The sequence below is a fragment of the Empidonax traillii genome, unplaced genomic scaffold (genome assembly GCF_003031625.1).
Source record: "Empidonax traillii isolate 1590-97213 ecotype Southwest subspecies unplaced genomic scaffold, ASM303162v1 scaffold527:size1067160, whole genome shotgun sequence".
NCBI classification, from domain to species: Eukaryota; Metazoa; Chordata; class Aves; order Passeriformes; family Tyrannidae; genus Empidonax; species Empidonax traillii.
This window is the reverse complement of record NW_020955720.1, coordinates 412831-435824: the sequence shown is the minus strand read 5'-3', so window position 1 is coordinate 435824 and position 22994 is coordinate 412831. Positions and strand designations below refer to the sequence as shown.

The window sequence follows — 22994 nt, the reverse complement described above, 5'->3', positions numbered from 1 at the left end:
TCTCTGAGCTTGCAAAACACATTGATCAATGCATTATAATTAGAGATAAGCAAACCTTGAAAGATTAATTAGCCAACGGGCAGTTGTGTGCTCCAGAGATGACAAAGTGCTTTGTAATGTTCAATATTATTGCAGGTCTGAGTCAGGGGCCTGATTCGGAGAGCATCCAAATTCTGTAGTAGTTACTCATCTGGTCTAAGTCTGCCTCTGCTTCTTTGGTTCTCAAAATCTCTCTCAAGTTCTATTTGGCTTCTTCGTAGTGTTTCTTATTGCCCTTGTATTCCTACTTTAATTTTCTTCCACATATGCAGATATGTCTGCACACTCATGTTTCCAGTCTCTTTCTGTTTTCTAGCAGAGGTGAGTGAGATTTGAAGCCACATTCTCCCTTTTCTAAATGGTTTTTCAGTGTGAGCTGAGAAACGCAGAGGAGCAAAGTCCTTTTCCTTGTTCTGCAACCATTCCCAAAGATACCAGAGTCTTCAGGGCAGACCAGCTGGGCTGAAATCAGGGCACTGTATTGTTTCTGTGACATCCTTCTGAATTAGCAGGCTGGCAGCACCTTCCCCCAGCATTTTCTGACCAATATGGACAGCTGTAAAGAAGGATGGGGGGCCACAGCTTCTGTCTCCTGAAAAAGGCCGCCTTTTGTCTGACTTTTTCCAGCACAGTGACTGGGTATCTCTGCGGACAGAGTGGCAAGAGAGGTCACCGCAGCTGTATTGCATCAGCAACTCTCCCAGAAAAGAGGCAAGACAAGGCCCTATCTGTGAGACCCAGCTCAGAGAAATGTCCTTCTAAGGCTAGGAAATAAATCTGCTGAGCAGTTTTTCTCATGGAGGCTCCCTGGGAGAATGACCAAGCCTGACCATAGCAGTGTGCCTCAGAATAGCCCAACCGACTTAAAGATGTGCACCAGGGACAGCTAATTCTTGAAATAAGACATTGACTCCTCTGTATTTGAAAGCACAATGCAATGATTTATTTTTTTAAAGAATTTCTCAATTTTCCTTTTAGTTGCTCCTTGTTTGTTCTTCTGGAAGTACTTCTCCAGGGCTCTGGTCTCTTTTATAAAACACAAACATCAACAAATGAGCTAGATCTCTATCTACAGATAAGCTCAGCACAGTATTGAATCTCGTAATTCCTATAAGGAATCAGATGCTTAAATACTTTTGTTATTTTGGACCTGAAAAACTGAATACTTGTTTCAGTCTGCCTTATATTTGACTAAACTGGACCCTTTTGCCCAGCTCTTTGAAGATGGATGTTCCCAGGCTGAAGGTCAAATGCTCTGTGCTCTGCCAAACTGTAGAGGAGAAATAGTTTACTGAGTTTCCTGTCCTGAACATAACATGTATGACAAGATTTGTGGCATTTAGTGGAAAAATTTTAAGTGTCAACTTTTAAATCCAAATATCCCAGCTTTAGTGGAATTTTTACTAGCTGTGGTTATGGATTTGGTTTTACTGAAGAAGTTAATTTTTTTATAGCAGTTCTAAGAAGAACAACACATGTTGATCTAAGCTGCCTGGGATGGGTTTGTGTAAACAATAAGAAGAAACCTTAGGTGTAAAAGAGCAGGTCAACCCAGAGAAGCTCTGCCACAGAGTCCAGGGAAGTCCTGGAGATATGGAAGATATTGTTATGAAATTGCACCAGGAATTTCTAACTGGTTATAATCAGAAACTAGGCCAAAACACTGTTAGTCTCTCAGCTGTGCTGGGTGGTGTTGCTAGACTGGGAATCCTATCCAAGGATTGAAGTAATGGTAGAAGCTGCTGTCAACAGACTATGGGAAGAGGAGCAGAGTGGGAAGCCAGAGAAAATGGTGGTGAGATTGAAACAAAAATATGAAAGTTTGGAGGAGGTAGACTGGAGAAAAGCTATCACAAGTGCAGCTGACAAAACCTCCTGCTCTGCTGGTCTAATAGGGGTCCGCTACTCCTAGTAGCAGCTGGCTTGCAGCTGGACTGGGACACTGAATTTTTTGATAGAATCCTTAATACCTAGAGTAGAAGGACAGCAAAAAAAAAAAAAAAGCCAAACCAACTGTGTTGAAATGACAGGTATACTCACACCACTTTTATTAATTAAAGAAGCCTTTGAAAAGACTGACAAGCAGTTGCTGTGCTGAGAAGCAGAGCAAGCCCACCACTGTTAGTGCTGCTGTTAGTGGCCACAGGACTGTGTCCTCAGTGTAGCAGGGCCACAGCTGATTTTCGTTCTGACTGCCTCCCATTTCCTTGGCGATCAAAATCAGCACGGCCTTTGGGGGTTACAAATCCAAAATACTACTAAGTGTCTAAACAAATCTGTATTAGATAGTGCTGGATAGATAGAGACCATCACGAGTGGATGTGCAACATGCAGTAATAATTTCCCGCTAAAACTACGATAGTTCATGCAGCACCTCTGTTTTAATGTCAGGTGGGAGAAGCATTGCTGAGCTTATCGAGCAGCCTGTAAGTAGCGTGGCTGCCCTCTCCCTCTTCCAGGGACTAGTCCCGGTGGGTGCCCCCGTGGTCTGGGCTGGCCAAGATACGGTGCCCGGACACCCGGTGTCAGCGGCTGTGTCACAAACACGTGTGAGGGCGGGGTGAATGCTGCTCCTCTCCCGCCAGTTGTGGGGCTGCCATCCGGGACTGCTCCTTTGCCTGGTTTCCTGACAGGGCTGGTTCTATCAGGAGACTCCGTTTTCTTTTCTAGAGCAAAGGTTATGAATGTTATTTTCTTGAGAGCAAACACTGCCTCTTGTCCTCTCCCCAGTGGCTGCTATCTCTTCTGTGTGCAATAACCAGAGTGTCTGGGGATTTGTGTTTGAGCATCTGAGAGAAGAAACCACAACTGAAACCATTAATCCCCGGCCAACAGCCAGCACATGTCTCTTCTGCCCAAGCCATTTTTGCAGGTTCTTACTGATGACATGATAATCCTACCAGCCATGCTGGTACACTTCTAGTCATGGGGTAATTGCTGACTTCAGTTTTAGTTTCAGTGCACCCAAAACACTGCCAGCACTATTTCAGTCTAAATGATTGCCCTGGGTCTGCTCTGAGGGGAATCTGTGTTGGGTTATTCTGAACTTTCCAGCTCGTCTCAGCCCATCTAAATGCAAGCACTAGTGGTGCTAGTGCCACTAATGGTGGCACTAGTCTTCTTTTCTCATCTGTATCAAGACAGAATCAAAATCTTTCACATGTTTCTCACAAATGAGAGCAGGAGGTCTGGCAGTCAGGAAGTGACTGGTTGAAACTGAGCCTGGAGGATCCATCTTCCTTGAAAGTGCCCAGATCCTGATGCCAGTGCCTCCTTCTGCTTCTCTGGACCCCCACAGCAGAGTTTACAGCACGCATTTACCAATGCACTCCTGTGAGAAGCTTCTGTCTCATTCATGATGAATTTTCCAATGAAAACCTCAACTCTGAAAAAAGTCTATCCCTGACTCAACTCATTAGCCCAGGAAAGACACTGGAGTTCAAGCACTGTTCCCAGAATAAATTGCTGGTTTCGTGACCAGCATGGTTAATGGCTGGGATGTGAATTATAACTTTGAATTACAATTTCTATACTGTGACAACCCTGTGTGAGACACAATGTGACAAGTCCCCTTCCTGGGTGTCCATTGGTAGGTGGACTTCTGTGAATGGAAAAAATCTGTGCCAGTTATGCTCATCTAATAGCTTGCAAATGTGTATCCCTCCAGTTTCTCAATCCTACCCAGTCACTTTGGTGCTACAATGAGCCTTTTCAGAAGTGTTGATGGGACATTGTTTGGATTTTACCTTCTTCGTGGTTGGGATGACTTTCTGTCTTTGTAGTTGGTGTAAGTAAATCCTCCAGATCTTGCTGCATGGGGTTAGTGGTGGCTTTGTTGTTTCTTTTGTTTTTCTCCTCTTCGCGTTGCTGCATCAATAAAAAAAATCGGGTTTAGTTTAAAACTGCAGATACAATCTGTGAAATGGTGGCCTGGTGCCATGGTTGGCCTGGCTAAGTGTTTGTTGGTATGAATGCAATCTCTTTGCCAAATTCAAGGGGCTGAATCTTGGTCCAGTGACCAGGTGTTTTTGGGAAGAAAGTTTGTCTCATTTAGGGGGACGAGAGGCTGGGAAGGAATGGCTCTGCTCCTGTTAAGACAAAGCACTTGATCATAACATAGTTTAGGTCTACCAGACTGTTTATGTGTTTCTGCAACTGCCAATCTGCCCTCTCTGGGGTTTTGGTTTATTTTAAATGTGGACCTCTTGTGAGGGAGTGTCCAGGATAAATGCCAAAGGAAGAGGAGGAGGTTATGGCAGCATGGAGATGGGCTGTAGGGCTGTCTTTGATTTTACTTGCATATATTTGTCTTCAAAAGATTTTCTTCTGAATGTTAGAGGGAAGAAAATAACCTGGGTTTGCTCAGAACAAGTATGCTGCATGGGGAAGGGAGAGGCTGCTTTCTCTTACGCAGTGAGAAACTTTGGATGGACTCCACTCCAGCTCCATCCCTCCCCCAAAAAGAGTTATTTGCCAATGGAAGTTGTTGTATACTGGAGCCACGGAGCTCATGGCCTTGCTACAGCTGAGGGGTCCCAACCCACAGAGCAGCCTTCATCCACTTGGCAAACCTGGCAGACTTTGGGGGTACCAGAACAGCTTTGCTGTTTCTCTTTGAGAAATCACTCTCTGAGCAAAGTTGTGCTTTTGCAGATGTTCTGCTGCCAGACCTTATTCACATTAGTTCAGGGTTCCCTGTGTTACAGTCCTCTACATGTTGCAACCTCTCACAGTTCTGTATACCATGAGGTCCCAATCCTACCCTGCTAGTTCAAGTATTTGGATTTGTCTATACTTTGCTTTTCCTATTTGGACAGCAGAGACAGATGCCAGCCTCCTTTGTAAGGTGTTTTGAGAATTACTGGTAAAAAAATATCGTTATTGCCATGCTGTTATTTATGGCTCATTGCTCTTCAACTTGTGAAAAATCTGGCTTATCATTGTCCCTGGGAAATCTCAGGCACTAAACCATTGCTCAGATTTTTAAGTAACTTATTTTTGTAGGTGGAAAGCACAGTTTCTGGAAAAACGAACTATAGTTTTGATGTATGAAATAGCAGCCTATTGTGGGATGTGACCACTCTTTGCAATTAGCCATTAAATGCCATCAGAGGGGACTGAACAAGCTTAAAATACATCTTTTTCTTCTGTCACCAATGCATTCAGAAGGGAAGAGTGATTTAAAAAGCATATATTACACATAAAAATTGAAGTGCAGGTTATTTCAAAGATGACTTTGCCAGATCAATACTTACTTACCATTTGCATCTTCTTCTTCAGCTCTGCATTGGCGCGCTGATACGCTTCAGACACAGAATTTAGGTAATAGATGGCAAGGCTAGAAAAACAAACATGTTGCTGTAGTGGCAGGATCAGGGGAGAGAAAAAGTTTCACCAGGAGGGGACATTTAATTTTTTTAATTTAGTTTTCCCACCAGCTATCTCCACACTGCTTTTAGAGGCTCAAGGCTTAGGAAAAATTCAGGCTGCCTTGGGGAATGGTCAACTGAGATGCACTGAACCCATCTAGTAGCTCAGTTCTGCTCAAAGAGAAGAAAAATGACAACCGTGCCCTCCTGCCTCCACCTTGGATAACCATGGGCTCCCTCCGCCTCCTTTCCAGCAGCCCTGGTGAAACCAGGCACCAGCCTTGAAATTGAACAGCTAACACAGAGACCTTAGGAAAAAAATAGGAAACTAAGGAAATACTGGCAGAACAGTGAAGCCTCTCCTGAAAAGCAGGGCTCAAGGAACAGTCCTCCTTCTCCCTTTGCCAGAACCAATTGCATCCTCTTTCCCCAGAAGGGACCCTTGAGAGTGAGCAGAGACAGGAATCAAGGGCAAGCAGAAGACAGGTTGGAGCAGAGCCACTGGCTTTTGTTTCGATCCCTTCTTCTCCAAAAAGAACATGCCAAAACCAGGAGAAAACCAAGCCAAGCTGGAAAGGACTGAAAGGCAAGTGGGGATGGGAGAGGGCATGCTGGCTGCCAGTCTTTGGCACACAGGAAGGCTTGTGTTTTAAAACATGCCTAAGCGTCTGGGTCTGTCTTGCCACCTCTGACACCAGCCAGTAATATTTCGGTGGTAAAAAATGTCTCCTCATGCTTTTGTGGAGTGCTTTTATTTTTCTAAATTATAAACATTGTGTGCTCAGTGGCTCAAGTCATTCCCAGGAATTCACTTCCAGGAAGCCATTCACTTCACCACTAGAGCTGGTATTTTTTTAAAATAAAGTAGAAAATTCTTGTATAGAAGGGAAAAAAAAAAAAAAAAGGTAGGGAAAAAAAAAAAGGTTTTCTGACAATTGCATAACCTGCTTGTGTGGTTTCAGCCCAGGTTCAGCATCCTCAAACCAGGCTCCAGGATTTCATTAACAGAGAGCATGTCTCTAAGCCCAGCAAGACATCATGTACTAGCATATTGGTTTCCAGGTGGGAGATCAGGAAGGGGTACTTAGGATGGCCTTTCTTGAGGCGTTTTACAGGGGTCTTTCTAGAGGAAACGCATTTGCTTCCTTTTGCCTAGCATTACCTCAAAACTCAGTCTTGGTGAACCAGGCTCTCTGTCCTCTTGGAAATTTTTTTGCTCTTCTGTAAAGATGTGGTAGTTTTATTTCTTCTGTATTATTAAGCTCATTGCCTAGAAAATGTTGCTTTTTAATCGGGGCTTTGCGGCTGCCCTGCCGTTTTTTGTTGTCACCAGCCGGGATGTAAGTGCCTGGAGCACCCCTGTTTTCATACAGACAACTAGAGCTGGCTACTCAAAGCCGTCTGGGATGCCACGTACTGTGTTTCTGAGCTGGTTTCTCAAGTTCACTGAGCAAATCCATTTCCAGTCCCTTTTCAGCACTTTCTCACCCTTTGCATTAGTGCCCAGTATCGCCTCCAACCACCAGGGCTTCCTCCCCTGAGGACTCCTGCATTTAATGGGGCATTGATGGGAAGGGCATGAGCTCATCAGGTCCCTCTCCCAAACACTGTGAGATATAAGCCCACTCTGCCTCCAGGCTAAGCCTGAGTTTCCCCTGTCCTTGGTTTATTGCAGGTTTATTGCTTAAGGGATGTTATTCTTGTTCAGGATTAAACAGCCCTGAAGGGATCTTGAAAGGGAGAGGGGGAAAGGACAGTGCCACAGAAAGGTGATTTGGTGGGCATGCCTGTGGTGCACTCCAAATCTGCAGGAATCAGGCATATTTGGATTGGGTTGTCCAAGCAATGATGAGGCAGTCTGAGATCCTCCAAGGTGCACACCCATATCCTGGGCAGGTCCTACAGGTGTGCTGGATTTATCACTGAATTTCTGATTCACACGGCTAGTGCTGGCTCCCAAAAAAGGCAGAGCAAAGCCAGGCCTTGTTCTGACTGTAAGCTGCAACATGAGGAGCTGTGAATGTTGCTGAGGAATGGAGTAAGCATTAGCAAATGGAGTTTATCCACTTTCAATGGGGTTCTTCGGGTATACTTGCCTCCAAAACGGGCCTGCGGATGCACCCTCATGTTTGAGCTGTTTAACACGGATGCTGAATGGCCCTGTGTCCTGGTTTCAGCTGGGATAGAGTTAATTAATTTCTTACAGTGCTGTGTTTTGGATTTGGAATGAGAATGGTGTGTGATAACACGCTGATGTTTTGGGTTTTACTAAGTCATGTTTATCCTAAGTCAAGGACTTTTTTTTCTTTTTTTTTTTTTTTTTTAATTCTCATGCTCTGCCAGTGAGAAGGTATGCAAAAGAAACTGATAGGGAGCATAGCCAGGTGACCCAAACTGGCCAAAGGAGTATTGCACAACATAAAACACCATGCCTAGTACGTAAACTGAGGGTAGTTACCCAGAAGGAGGGTCTGGCATCAGTCAGCAAGTGATGAGCAATTGTATTGTGCATTACTTGTTTTTTCCTTTTTATTGCCATTATTATGATTATAATTTACCATGATTACTATATTTTACTTTGTTTTCACTACATTCTTATCTCAATTTACAAGTTTACTTTGATTCCTCCCCCCAGTCCACTGTGGGGGTGGGGCGGAGAGAGGGGATTGAGCTGCGTGGTGCTTAGTTTCAATATGGGCTTAAACCACGACACCCTGGCTCCTCTCATCTCTGACTTACTGCTTCCCCAGATCATGGGGGAGAGTGTGGGTCACTGTCCTTTTCTAGTCTGCACAGGAATTTTAATTTTCCTCTCTTCTTGATGCAGTAAGGTGCTTCCAGCTTCGGTCAGGAAGCTCTGTAGGCTGCAGCTTGAAATCCTGCTTTCAGCCTGAGTGTAATTAGGTTACATGCCCGTGTGTACAATATCTCTGCGTCTTATTTCTCTTTATTTCCTATTTCCCTTGTCCCTTGGGTAGTTTGAAGCAGGACAGTAAGTTTGACACCCATGTTATTCACCAGACCCCATCATTATTTGAGACCAGGAGCTAAGAACAGAAATGGATTAAAGAGGCATTTTGGATTGGACCTGGAAAAAAGAGAAGGGGTTTTCATGGCTAGAGAAAATTACTTAATTCAGCCCACAGAAGTGGAAAAGACATTTTTTCAGTGTCTGCAATCAAAATCAACAGACTGTCCATTTACTATCCGCCTGTCACTATTTGTAGAGGCTATTTTTACTTGGGCTGGATTGTAGGTTGCCTTGCCTGCTGCTTTGAGAGTGGTCCTCTGCTCACTGGGACTAAACGAAGCTTTTGCATTTCCCTGGTTTCAATCCTTTGGGAAACTTCATGGGGATCAGCATAAGGACAAGCTCCAGCCTGGCCCTGTCTACCTGTCAGCACCATGGCAGAAGCAGAGGGAAAGTTGAAGATCTTCAGAGACAAGGCAGGAAACTGGGGACTTGTCTGAAAAGGAGAACAGAAAAGGACTGAAGCCTTATGAAACAATCTTGTATGGTAGCTGTGATTTCATCTGGGGTTATCGCAGACAAGATGTGCATGCAGATAACAAGCAGTACTTCTGCAAGACACCCAATGCACTTGGAGCATATGAGAGCTACTGCCAAGGGGCTGTAGGTCTGGCTTGCCCAGGCATCATGGGGGAAACCACTTTTTTAGAGCTGTGACCCTCTTGGGAGCTGAATGGCTGGAAATCACAAATATGTAACATCCTCAAAGGCCACACAGGAGGTTTATCTGGGTGGGAAAGGAGGATGTTTTAGGTAATGTGGACATAAGGTATCCCTCAGTTTTCAGAGAGGAATCAGGGCAGAGACTAAATGGTGTCTCAAGGAGAGATGGACTGATGGTAAGGCTGTGGTGTGGGAATAGCCAAGACTGGGAAGGGGTGATTAAAAGTGTCTCATCAACAAATAAACTGGATTTGTGCTGTTCCTTGTCCCAGCTGTCAGCGGAGGAAAGAGCAGGAGATTGTGACTGAAAAAAACCACATTATTTTCAAAGGTATTACTGCTCTCCCATCTGTTTTTTGGGGGGTTGCATCAAAGCCTCAGAAATCTCACCTACAGCCTGATTTCTGGCCGCCTTTTGTAAAGGTGGTCCATTTGAGACGTGTTAGTTCTGCAGTTTTCATTTCGTGTTTGCAATGGTATCTGCCAGTGCTACTGTGAAGCCCACAGGAACAGAGTTTATAACTCAATAATATGCTTGGCCATACAAGGGATGTGGTGTGAGACTTCTTGCCTCCTGCGTGCACCTGATCTGATTCTTCTAGGTATAGGATCTGTCTGCACAGTATAAGATCATCCTTTTTAGGTTAAAATGAGTAAGTAGCTTGAGGCAGGTAGAGGGGTGACATGTCATTTTCAGTTTAATTGGGATTTTTCTGTAAGTTTCTATAAGAAACTTTGTAACATGGCAACTTGTATTCGACTTAATTTAATGGCTTAAAATTTAATGGCTAAAAATATCTTAAACAAAAAAAAACAGAGAGAGAACTTCCCTGATCCTAGTGCTGCTGAAGGTGCTATGGATTTAAGAGTGATTTCAAAGGTGAAATGATCAAATGGCACTGAAACAAATTCTAGATGTATTATTTTGAAAATGAAAAAATAAAACTCCTAAAAACCCCAACAAAACTCACAGTTCTTCACATTTTGGAACATGTAATTTTTGAATGCCCTGTCATGGCTGTGCTCTAAATACCACCAGCTGTGACAGAAATTGCTTCTCCAGAAAGCACCAGGCTGAGACTGTCCATTTATTTCCTGCTGGCTACAGAAATTTTTTCATATGGAAGCTGTGACAGCTTTGATATCTACAGGGCCTCTGTCAGCAACGTGTTTCATCTACAAAGTTGTGTTTAATTGGGTCAGGTAATTAAATTTGGGGAAATTGGGTTAGGCAAAGGTGGGGGGGGTAGGGAGCTTGTGTCTGCCCCAATCCGTGATGTTCTCTCCCCAGAAAGTGTATTTGGACCTCACTAATATCCCAGAACATTTGTTTTTTAACCTTCTACCCCAACCCAGGCATGTAATATTGCAAGGAAAACTTACACCATGAGCAGAATTGCAGGTATGATCAGTCCTGGATTTGCCACATAGCTGAAGATCTTGGCAACAAAAAGTGGGAAATCAAGCTCTATGGTCTCTTGAATGACATCATACATCCTTTTTTTCCCACTGGAAAGACAAACAACCAGTTAAGATGTGTAGATATTTCCTGAGGGATAAAATAGGCTTTCAGTCTAATGATGCTAAGTAGCATGCTTTATCCCTTTTCCAGTGAGCATCAGCTCAAGCCACCAAGGATTTTAAAATGCCTTCATTTTAGATTATCTGTTGATCCATTCATTCCCTTCATCCATTGATTATAAGAACAACCCTTGCTAGGCCAACTTGCTCATTTATTTCCACGTCACTGCTTTGTGAGTTCTGACTGTTTACCCCCCTGAAATATGTAAAAACTCCAGGCTGCAGTAACTACACATTTCTGATCAATATCTTGTTAAATATGGCCTTTTTGTGGTAGAGATGACTTTCCATATGCAAATTCCTGCTTTCTGAAATAATGAGCCGACTTGAAGAGCTGCTAAGTAATGACAAAAATAGCAAGCTGTGATTATTGCTTAACAGAAAACTCACTGAAAGAGTAATTTCTAACCGGATTGATAAAGCAAATGAGAGTATTCTGTATGAAAGGAGAACAGCTCTGTAGAAGGATGGATTATGTAATTGACCTTCTTCTCACCCCAGCACCTCTGGGTCTGGGAATTCAACCCTGGCAGTACAGTTCCTCCTATTTAGGGCTTGTTGCCTTTTGGGAGCATGCAGGATTCCACGTTAGGGGGGGTGTTGGCTCTGTCCTGATGATGAGATCAATAAAGGCAAACTCGGCTAAACAGTATCCAAACTTCATCAGCTGCCAGACGCTCGTGAGAGCTGAGCTTTCAGTGGAGCTGAGTGGTGTGCCAGGGTCTGAATCAGGCTGAATGGCTTTTGAAGGTTTGATTGGGAATTGAAATAGCTCTCTCACATTGCAGATTAGTCATCTCCAGATGATAGCACGCCTGCAACAAGTTTCTTGTCAGATCTTCTGACATTGCTCGTTGACACCTGTCCTTGTTTCAGAACTAAGGGTATTTTGGTCTCTTTCCTTTCTATTGTCATTCTCTGTTAGGAAGCAGGTAACCTAAAACACTGCATCTACAAGAACAATTTGTTCCAAGCTGACTCCTTGCTGAGTCAGATTCAGCAGGCCCAGGAAATGGCATTATTCAATCAAATTAGACTTTATTGGCATGTTAGTCCAGTTCACTGAATGCTCTGTGCAGTGCTGATTTTGTCTTAATTAAAAAAAAAACCCTACAAATTTTTTTTTTTTTCTTTTAAGCTGCAACTCTTCAGACCACCCCTATCCTTTTCCTGCTATTTTCCAGCTAAAGTCAACACACAAAATCTGATGCTGTGGGAGTTCTTATCTTTATGAAGGAGTCTTTGGACTCATTTTGCTCCCACAATATTCTAGAGAGCCTTAGGGATGGTCCTTATTTTTTTTTTTTTCCCTGGGGGTTGCACCTTGCTGTCCTTTGGTGCTTTCATTGATGTGTGTTGGGGAAACACTGGGAATCATGTAGCAAAGAAGAACAGCAGACAGGAGGAGGTTCAGTGCTCCCAGCTGACTGTTTATACCCCATAGCTGGACATGACCCTTTGCCTCACATTGGTAAGGATTTAAGCCAATGGAGAATGGAGGCATTTCACCACCTCTGTTGGAGACCAGGGCTTCTAACTTCACAAAAATAATCCCGTGTCCCAGAGCAAAAAAATGTCCTTTTTGGTATTTTGCTAGTACCTGAATGGTCCGCAGTCAAAGGAGGGAGGCAAGGACATGATGGTGTAAGCCACAGGTAGAAGGCTGAGGAATAGGATCAACAGCAACAGTCCCATGTAAAAATTATTAGACTTGGATGCTTTGAAGACTCTTGCATGAGGGACATTGCTACTCATAACAGCCCAGCACTGAAAATACATGGAGGTCAATAAGCGCAGCACGTTTATACCCACGAGCCCTGGCGCGTAAAAGGATCCCATCCTGAAAAGAGAGAGGGACAAGTGCTGTTTTTTGACAGTCAGGAAGGTTTTCTGTTTTCAAAAGCAGGAAAACAAGTGTTCATGGGGTGGCAGGTTTTACCACAAATGAAGTCTGAGTGGGCTTTATGCTACCCCTGGCTCCCAGAGGAGCCACCTGCATCCTTATTAGGGTAGAGTCCCATGTGTTGAGGACCAGCAAGGACTTAGACTCTTAGTGATTGCAAAGAAGGATTTTCAGTTTGTGACAAAAATGGCTTTGAGACATCTTGGAAAATGTCAGGTGAATGTAACCTCTACGGAGAGACTCCCTTAAATCTGCAGAGATATCATAGTGTGGTAGCAGGCAGAAATTATCGGTCCATGGCAAAAGGAACTTTCAGAGCAGATGAGGGTGCTCTGTCCTGTTTCCTATTGCCTCTGGTGCTGCCACAGTAGGGCAGAACAGTTCCCACTTGCCCTCCCTTGGGACAGTTGTGACATGCCCCTACTGCCCAATTTGATCTAGCTGACTCTATGCCCACCCTTCCGATGATGTGTAACCTCGTGATTCCCCCCAAACCCTTTCTAAAGTCTTCCCCCAGCACATGGACCTACTCGTCTTGGATAAGCAAGCTGGCATTTTTAAATTTTCACTTCCACAGTCAAGCACAGGAAGCCAAACAGTCAGAAAAACCAGAACCCAAAGGTTTATCTAGTTGGCTTTCTATCTCTAATGACAGGTTTTCTAAATAAGGAAGAGGGGGAAAAAAAGAAAATCTTACCAAATCATTCCCTGGTTGAAAACCAAACCCAAAACATTGCCGCTAATGTCAAACTCTGCATAGGACGGCTGTATGGGAAAAGAAAGGAAAGTGTGTTGTTGCTAGAGGTACCTGCTGTTGTTTTCTGCTGGATATGTGATGCTTACTTAAAGCTGGTAAGAAGGGATTCCTGGGAGGGCTCCTGCTCTGTGCATGCTGCTTGAATGACCAGCAGCACTGTGGTGAAGGCAGAATAGGAGCTACTGTGCTGTGGGCTGCTTCTTCTCTCTTGGCTTGCTGAAAATTGGAAAGATATATGGAGATGCTCAGAGCTGCTCTGTGTTTATCTCTCCCTGCTAATATAATGGCAGCTGCAAGCAAAGGAGCCATGGCACGGGACTAGGTTTAAACTCCAGCTGGTGTGTCTGGTTACGGTCTCACAGTTCCACCGTGGTAAAGTACTGAATGTTTAGATGGCGATAATGATGAGCTGGAGGGCAAATGCTATGCTGGATATATCCATGCACCCAGGTTCAAGCTGCTGAAGAACAGAAATATAGGCAAAGGGAGAGAAATATGAGGGAATATATGACCTGATGGGTATTTGGTGACATTTTACTCTGTGCTAGGTGATAGGTTGCTCCATATAAAGCACTGTTGTAACTATCTGATGTGGGTGCTAATGGTGGCGAGTCAAGAACAGGCTGGTCTAATCTACCTAAATACTAGTCTAATAGTATTTGTAGTTTTAGAAATTATTATTCTGATAGATTTGCTTATGATGAAGCTACTGTTTCTTCTACATACATCTGCTTTTGTGCACAAAAAAGATTTTTGGCAGATGAAACTATGCGTAAAGACTTTCTTTTTATGTTTCCTTGAAAAAAACCCACTTTTTTTTTTTTTTTTTTTTAACTGCAATGCAGAAAACTGTTCTAAGAAATGATGGATCGTGCTCTTATATATTTGAAGTATCCTATATGAGATGTCTGTTTTCCATGCCATTTGCATGTATTTAATAGTATCAGCAATTCAGAAAGTTGAGGTTTAAGATGTTTGTCTTTTACAATGACCACGTAAGAGGAGCCTAGTCAGAGTCTTGCTTAGCTGACTGTTCACACCTTGGAAAGGGATGGGTCTAAACATTGTTTTCTTTTTTTTTCTTTTCATTCTGTCCAATTTCTACTTCAAATCTTTAGCTACAAGTTAATATGGGCTTCTTTTTCCCCTGAAAATAAAGACAATTTTCAGAGTCTACTGTACTCTGCTTTGAGTACTTCTCTGTGAGCAGGCTGGATTAAACAAAAAGCTTACTAATTATCTGCATTAAAAAACCACGTAAAATATTGTGCTGGTGCCCATGCCTAGGTTGGGTTAGATGGTTGTTACCAAACCATCTTTGCACAAGTAATGGAAAGAATTTCATGATGCCTGGCTGCTAGGAGGACCTCCAAAATCCCTTGGCCATCCTGGGAAGTGTCCTTTGCCTCCCACAGAAGAAATACAAAGAGCTCCACAAGCAGCAAAACGCCTGCTATGCCCCACTTGCCCTTCCTTGACTGAAGCCTTTCTCTTTGTTCTTCTCTAGACCACTCCCAGTAAGACAGCTAGGGAGTGGGTGCACTGATCTGATTGTAATCTTGCAAGGTACTTCAATCTCTCTCTGAATCCATCTGGTTTTGTCTCCTCTTATGTGAAACAATGGACTTCCCTCTGCCTCTCCATTATTTCCATCTGTGTTTTGTGCAGCTGCAGTACTGGCTGCTTTGGTAATGTAGCCTTTATGAGTACCAAAGAGTCCAGTGCTGTTGTGAGTTACACATACATGAGAGGGGAAGGAAATGCTTCTTCCTCCGCTGCAGCAGAAGTAACACCAGCTTCCATCGGGAAGCATCAATCAGATGGTGCTGTGAGTAAAGCAGGTTACTGCCTGCAGGGTGGGCAATGAACAGGAAGGTCTGGGGCTTTGAGAAGAGGTATAGAAGGGCCCAAAGGTTTGGAGTTACAACAACTGAATGAAGATCACATTATTTTTATTTTTTTTTAACTCAACTTCATGTTTTAAAGTCCTTAGACAGGGATGGAACTGATTGATCCAGAAAAGTAATGCAGATGCTATCTACACCAATGAAATTATCAGACAAGATCAGAGGACCACTGGAAGCATTCAGAACAAAATCATTTTTAGCATTTGACCAAATGACCCTGAATTACTTATATCTTCTCATCTATAAGATACTGACTTACAAATCCAGCCTCTAGGTCCCAGCACCAACAGTAATTCACAAATCTCACAAAGCAAGCTCGGATGAAATCTCCCACCAGAATGGTTATGAAAGTCACCAGGATATCGGACACAGTGAGCCTCACGAACTCCTGCAATTTAGAAGAAGGAAAAAAACCCATTTATATCCAATAATTTCAGTAGCGCGTTCAGGACTGTATTTTTTATTAAGCCATTTGTCTTTATATGACAGTTACCTTCAGAAATGCATAGCACGAGCAAACTCCCTGCTTGTTTTCAAACACTCGGGATGCCTAAGCTTTACCTCTGCGTTTGGGAACTACGAGCTGCATTACAGCTATTGGACCTGATAGCTGCTGCTGGCATTATTGACTGCACTTGTATGCTGTGGCAGCTCATAAAATTGGAGCAGAATGTTAATGCCAGCAATAATGCTGGTGTAAAATACGCGTACGCCAAGAGTCATTTTGATTGTGCGTTGCTCAGGTGTGGCTCAGTTCCTTGACCTTCGCGTGGACTCCTGAGGAAAATGCTCAGTTGTAAACAAGAGCTATGAGTAAGTGTAGTGAAGGGAGATGTGCAAGACAAGAAAGGTAAAGTTGCAGGTGGAAGTTACACTTGTCAGATGGCGGATAACCACTATCCCAAGGATTCTAAAGAAAAGACACAAGAAAAGGCTTAAAAGTCTGGGGAGGAAAAAGCAAGGATCTGGTGCTTAACAGATCAGTTGCACTGAGGCCCACCCTTTCTGAGGAGTTTTGGTGGTGGGTCTTCACCCACTCGACTGAAAACTACTCAGCTAGTGAAGACCCACTGTGTGTGCCCAGAAAGGCATTGCCTCATAGCTTGGCAAGCCCCAACTGTGTCAGCCAGTAAACAATTGCTTTTACTTTTTAAGCTGTGCATAGTGTGGCTGCTGAACTTCTTAGTGCAAGGTAAATGCAGGCAGGTGAAACTGAGGGCTTGAAGTCCACCCTGCATGCCTTTCAAGGGGGTTACTTTTGCCTAATTTTGTTTTCATTCCATGGCCTCACCACATGCTATGGATTGGGATGTCTGAGGAGTTCTCTTGAGGCACGTCCTCTGGCTGGGTTTTACTTCTACACCAAAACCTCTCTGCAGTGAGAATGAAGTGCAGCAATAGGTGGAGAAGAGAGGTTTGCTTCAAAGGCACAGTCATGATCTGAACAAGAACATGATGCAGGCATGGCTGCAGACTACCCGGCCTTTTGTGCTGGGTAGCACAAAAGCCTCCCGGCAAGTGCCACAGAACTGTGTGTGCCCTGGTTGCTTCCAGATGAGGATTTCACTTCTTAGGCTTGAGAACCGTGGCCAAGGACTTTCATTGCCTTGGTGCTGCTATATGAGAGTAGGGAAAAGATGTTTGTGAGGAAAACATCAAGCCTGGAAATGCTAAAGACATCAACAAGAAAAACAAAAAAATGAAACACCCCAAACCAACACAGAGACTTGCTACGTAACAAAATTCTTACGATGCCGACGGTTGTCTCCCAGCAGGGTCCCCTGGGCACATCTGCAGGGTCGAGGGGAGGTGGTGTGGCAGTGCTGTCATTCCCCACAGACAAGTTGTGGTGGCCAAACAGTGTCCAGTATGTGATGTTCTTTACCACGTCCTCTTCTGCCAGCTGCAACAAAGAGATCCCCCCCAGCCAAAACCATCACAAAATAGAGGCCTCAGTGGACGTGTTTGGAGAAATCCAAGGCATTGGGCTCCCTGTTACCAGGTACCCCCATCATATAAGGATCTGTTTACAACAGATTTTACAGTGCTGGCTACAGCACAGAAACTCCTTCCCTTGGCCGGGAGCAGGGGAGTAGCAGCCCTTCTGGACGGAGAACAGGTTGGGACTCCGTGAGTTTTGGGGAGCAAGCAACCTGCTACCCACAAATGGAGGAGTCAGACCTCCTTCAAGACTACTGTGTGCAGAGGGAGCCTCTACCCAGTCCTCCTTCCTCACATTCCTCATAATTTTTCAAGGCAGAGCAAAACACCTCAAATTCCTCTAATTCTTCTCAGCTTAAAACAGAGTAATTTTTTCTGTGGATCAGTTAGACATTTATCCTTTCCTGCAGTTATCTGCCCACAACACACTACCAGGATAATGTTAAAGAGGGGAGGCAGGGAAAGAGGATTATAAACTATATCCTTGGGGTCTGCGTTAATAGAAATTGCACACAGTGTCTGATGGAGAAAAAAATCGAATTACCCTAACATGCTGTGATTATAGGAGACAATAACCATGCTTTTTTCAGAGCTGTAAAGAGAAGCTGGAGACTGCTTGGTGAGTCTCCCCGGGGCACTGCAGATGTTGCTCAAGAGGACTGGGGGCAGAGGAAGCATCTGCTGCAAAGGGGGTGATTGTGCCTGCAGACTGTGGGGACAAGGTGCCTTCACCCTCGATTCTGGAAAATGCTAGCTGACGTGGCTTTTTGGCTCAACTCTTACTTTTTCGTTGACATCATCCATCAAGGCCAACAAAAACGTGTAGAGGTTCCCAAGGAAGAGCGCGAAGATCCTCCCCAGCTGCCATTTCAGCCCAATGCGGGGATGGTAATTTTCTAGTGCAGCGATGGTTTCAAACAGTGGAGGGCAAAACATGCCCAGCAAGGACATCACAATTTCAACCTGCCACATGAGGAAAACGAGATAAGTGCTAGTAGTAACAACAGTGACTATCTTACTTCGAACAGAGTGAGGGCTGCCGGCAACTGGTTGGATATTTCTGAAGGATTTATGAAGGGGAGGGAGTCTAAGCAAACTCAGCTTCTGGCTTTGCTTAGTGTGTAGTCAGCACAGCGTCAGACTTCAGGGCTAGGTTGCACGACTTGCTCTTGCGGGAGCACTTTTGCTGTTATCTCAAAGCTTTGAAGGATTTGTTCCCTGTCAGTCCAGACTCATGAATATTTAGGTTCCTCAAGTACCTTGTAGTACTGCTTGCATCAGCTCCGAGGTTCTTATTTTAGTTTCGGAGGAAGCACAAGGCTTGGCTTGTGTGCATAAAGATAATTAGTTGATGCTAATGTTTATTTTCCACTTTCAGCACCTTTGCTTTTGCAAAAGGTATTTACAGATTTGAATGGAAGCACATCAAGGACTCAGTTTTGCAGCTCAAGAAAACATGTCCCAGTGGCATCTTTGTTCCTTTTTCTTATGTGAGATAATAAATTGTGCTACGGTCAGTGAGATCATTGGCCAGTTAGGGTTAGTTCAGGCATGACTTACAGGCTCTATGTTTTTTTTACAACCCTTCAGTGTCCACTGGCCTGTAGAGGACTTTGTCGGTACAGGCGCAGTCAGTCTCTGACTCACAGGTCTCTTCTTTGTGCTTTTCTTTCCAGGACAAGAAATAGTACCCAGAACTGTATTTTTCTAGATCTCAGGTTATCACCACAAAGTGTCATTCATTAAGTTTTTTTTTTTTAATACGATTTTTTTCTTTGTGAAGAGTTCACTGTAAGAAATCAAAGCATTTTGTGAGCAGGTGCTGTCTTGCTAAAATTTTTCGTGTGAATTGTGAAAATGCATGGCTTTGGATTTAATTTGGCTTTGATAATGTAGTATACATTGAAATTAAAGCTTTCCATAGGTTGACATTTTATGTGTGTGTGTGTGAAGAGCTTGAAGGTTTGAACTTCTCATTCCAAAATCAGACACAGAAAAGTTTTGACTACTGCAATTTTTCTGCAGGTTCTAAAATCTTATTGCCATAAATTCAAAGTGAATGTTTAAAGTTTAGAGTTATGTCTGGTTATGGACATTGCTAACACCCAGAGAGCTTTCTAGTAAAAGACTTTGTAAGCGTTAACATGCAACTTGATTCTTAAGATGGTGGTTGGTGTTGTAAGTGCCAAAGAGCCATTGATTCTTATTATGATTTACTGTAAGACTGTTTTCCCCTCTCTGCAAGAGGTGTTAGTTTGTCCTAGAAACTTTCAGTGAGACCACTGTGCTTCACAGCTACAACAAGTGCAAAGGTACTGAAAGGGACTAATGAACTCTGGTAGGGAATCCCTCTGCCTTGGACGCTGTCCTCCAGCAGTGGCAACAATTATGCTGATGTCCAAGGCAAATTATCCCAGCAGAAAACTGGAAGCAAAGTCTCCTTACCTCATTTCTTTCATACCACCCAGCGTTTTGCATTTTGGAAAATGTCTGGGAGCGTTTCACCACAAAATAAATGAGGTAGCCACTCCCACACAAGCAGCATATGATGAGGACATTGGCCAAAACCCGCAGGAACCTTCTCAGGTGGATATTCTCATCCTTGTTGCTTTCTTGTTCATCTACAATGGACTCCTGAAAAAACAAGGGTGCTCAAAGAATTGGAATGAATATCTTGCAGCACCAAGCATAAGGTGACATCAGATGTTTTTTCACCCTATGAAATGCAATGCCATGCTATTCTGGCTATGTTCAACTTGGTATTTGTGTTAAATTCAAACTAAGCTTAGACTGAAAGATATCAAATGGCAAATAGCCTGATATGTCCCAAGTAAATGTGGTAGGGTAAATGCACTCTAAAGTAACACAAATTTTTTTTTTAATCCTAAAGAAGAGAGTTAGGGGGACAAGGGCACAGAAGCTGGAGCTGCCATGGATTAGCACCATACCCTGTTAATATGAAAAAATGCTGTGCAGTTACCCAGATTTTCCCTTAAACCTCTGCCGTGGCAGGCACTGGGAGCACCCCCAGAAGCAGATGAGGAAATGCTGGTTAGGTTTACCTTGAAGCTGGTGGTGATGGATGCAAATTTGTTGTCTGCTGTCTCTGCATTGCCAATGAGATAGTCCCAGCTGGTGAACATTTTCCAGCTGAAAACGAAGTTGTCATCGTCCCCATCTGCTGTACTTTCATTGGCATTGCGCGCCATCCTGCATAAGGATGTGTGCAGTGACAAGGTCAGACAGTGTTTCACAGAGCCACCATGTCTCCTTCAGCTTTGCGGAACGGTGCCAGTGGATTACTGGTGGGCAAGATGTAGTGGGGTGACCATTCTTGGGGTTTGGGAGTGACTAATGTGTGCCATGAGACCTCAGGTTTAAAGTGGTCTCAAATGTCAAATGGTGTCTCCAGGGCTACGTGGGTCTTGTATTAAAAACAGTAATACAGAAAAAAAACTAGTATGGGTGATTAAAGAGGTTAAGGATTGCTTCCACCAGCTAGTACCTGAAGAAAGTCTATTTATGGTGTTTCCACATCCTAGGCTACAGTATATGATTATGGCTCTTTAGTTAGCTAAATTTGGTCAAAGCCCCCTGGTACTGTCCAGTACACCCACTGCTGCACAACGTTTTAGTGAGACTTTACTTGCTGCACAATGCTGGAGTCAAAGAGCCTGCGGTAAGTAATGCAAGGAGAGAAAAAGGATTATTCTTGTTAATCAGCATAGGAGCAGATACGGCTTTTGCTGTTTCCTCTCTATTATTTGATCCCTGAAATCCTTCTGTTAAGTCCCACTAGAGTTCCTAGCACCAGTCCCTCAAGGAAGGCGAGACAACAGATGCTGCAATTTCATGGCAAATGTACAGAAAATCCTGATGTCCCCCTCCAGCCAAAGGCTCAAGAGGCTCTTTCTGCTGCACAGCAATAGGGCATGTTTCAGCAGTGATACAAATCCACAGACTTAGTCTTTCTTCCAAAGAAAGGAAGACCTTCGCATGGTGTGTCCTTCAAGCAGAGATAAGAGGTTTTATTTTTTTATTTTGGACTTTGAAGAGACCATCTCAGCAGTGACAAGTGCCTCGGCTGCATCCTCAGTGCCCTGAGGATGCTGCGGTAGCCTCATTGGTGCTTGGGGACAGTGCACAGGGGGCACAGAGATTGTGGCCAATTTTAAGCTCCGCTGATTGGTTTAGGGACACATCAAAACAGTCATTTGGCTCTTTTCCACAGCCCTTGCACCATCTGTGTGACCCACATTGCCTTTCAGGAATGTTTATTTTGCAATGAAAGAATGGAAAAGGAACCGTGGAAATTTACTGCAAGTAACATCCTCCTTCATGTACAAAATCTATTTGATGGCCCTGTAGTAATGTTGAAAGAAGGGTTAAAGAGGTCCAGAGATGAGGAGAAGGAAGTAGATGGCTGGAGTAGATGATGAGAGGGTTCAAAACAGTGCACTTGAGTACATGGACGAAGCAGGAGAGCGCTCAGGTCTGCCCGGCCCACCAGAGCCAGGGTGGTGGATGGGGAGGCCAAGTGCATGAAAACAGCAGGCACACAGCCCCCTTTCCTCACGTTCCCCCAGCCATCCAGTAAGGCTGGACCAAGTTGTGAGCTGTGCCCATGGAGGGGAACCCGGCTATGAGACACATCTGGTTTTGCAGAGAGGATCATCTGTACTTACGATCTGATAACAACCATCAGGCTGTAGCCAAATACACTGATCCCAACCATGAAATACGCCATTGGCAGCCTGTACTTTAACCAGCCAATTGTCCTCTGGTTGTTGTAGTAGCCATAAAAGAGTGCCGAGTATTTGATGTAGCCCTGGAGGAAAAGCAAAAGCGATCCTCTGTAAGCTGTGAAGCTTTTCTTCTGAAGGAAAAAGATTTCTCCTGAAAATGGAAGATTTAAAACAAGGAAAACCAACTTGGAAAATTTTTACTGTCTTATTCTTGTCTGTTTACTGCCCTGTCACCTTTGAGAGCTATCTTCCTAAGAGGTTATCTTCGTAGGAGAGGGAAGATGAGGGAGAGCATGTAAGAGAGTAGTGGCTCAAAACTAAAATGTAGGTTTGATCTGTCACTCCTTCATCCCTCCTAGAAAAACATCCTTACTGCTCCTTGTGGCTGTGGCCCACCTGCTTCTCTAAGCCAGTATCAAACACTTGGACCTTACAGAAATGCTGTAACAGAGGGCTTTCCCACCATGCTATGAATTTTTTCCTTTCAGGTACGAGGCAATTGACGCTTAGCACTTTGCAGATTTAGTTCCTTTTACTGGCTGCCACCTGCAGAGCAAATATAACTACAGAGTAAAATCAAAGCATTACTTTCCTGTGCAAAGCAGAGCTCAGACAAAATATCAAGCATGTTGTCTCAAGATCTGTTTTTTGCTGTACAAACTGCTAGGTACTCAAAGAGCGTGCAGATCTCCTAATCTGCCTTAGCAATCTCTCCCTGTTTTTCTATTGTATCACATCCCAGTTATGTGTATCATTACATATTGTACTTCTCTATTTTTGGCTTACTGTCTTTCAGCTTGTTAGTTAAAGTGTACTTAGTCTGGCCATAATAGTTGAGCAAGTTCCCCTCTCATCAAGCCTCCAGAAAGACCAAAATTAAAGCATAACTCGAAGCTCATATCAGAGGCTGTGTAATGGATCTTGTTTAGAGACATTGAAGGGTTAACATGGGAAGGGACCTCTGGAGGCCATCTAACCAGTCCCCCTGCTCAAAGCAGAGACAATCGCAAAACTAAGTGCAATCACACAGCAGCTACAGGATGGACAAGGGATCAGAC

At 43.8% G+C, this 22994-nt stretch overlaps 1 protein-coding gene across 1 annotated transcript in view; it reads right to left on the bottom strand.

Moving 5' to 3' along the window:
* Positions 1 to 2451: 2451 nt before the first annotated feature.
* Positions 2452 to 22994, bottom strand: part of TMC2 (transmembrane channel like 2) — a 34150-nt gene continuing 13607 nt past the window's right edge. Inside the window, exons 9-20 of the mRNA XM_027897083.1 lie at positions 21877 to 22019; positions 20254 to 20401; positions 19637 to 19825; positions 17975 to 18154; positions 17001 to 17153; positions 15510 to 15638; positions 13284 to 13351; positions 12284 to 12523; positions 10486 to 10611; positions 5299 to 5377; positions 3786 to 3906; positions 2452 to 2705 (exon numbers count right to left, since the gene is read on the bottom strand). Coding sequence (XP_027752884.1) covers positions 2452 to 2705; positions 3786 to 3906; positions 5299 to 5377; positions 10486 to 10611; positions 12284 to 12523; positions 13284 to 13351; positions 15510 to 15638; positions 17001 to 17153; positions 17975 to 18154; positions 19637 to 19825; positions 20254 to 20401; positions 21877 to 22019 — 1830 coding nt within the window. The remainder of the gene's footprint in view (positions 2706 to 3785; positions 3907 to 5298; positions 5378 to 10485; positions 10612 to 12283; positions 12524 to 13283; positions 13352 to 15509; positions 15639 to 17000; positions 17154 to 17974; positions 18155 to 19636; positions 19826 to 20253; positions 20402 to 21876; positions 22020 to 22994) is intronic.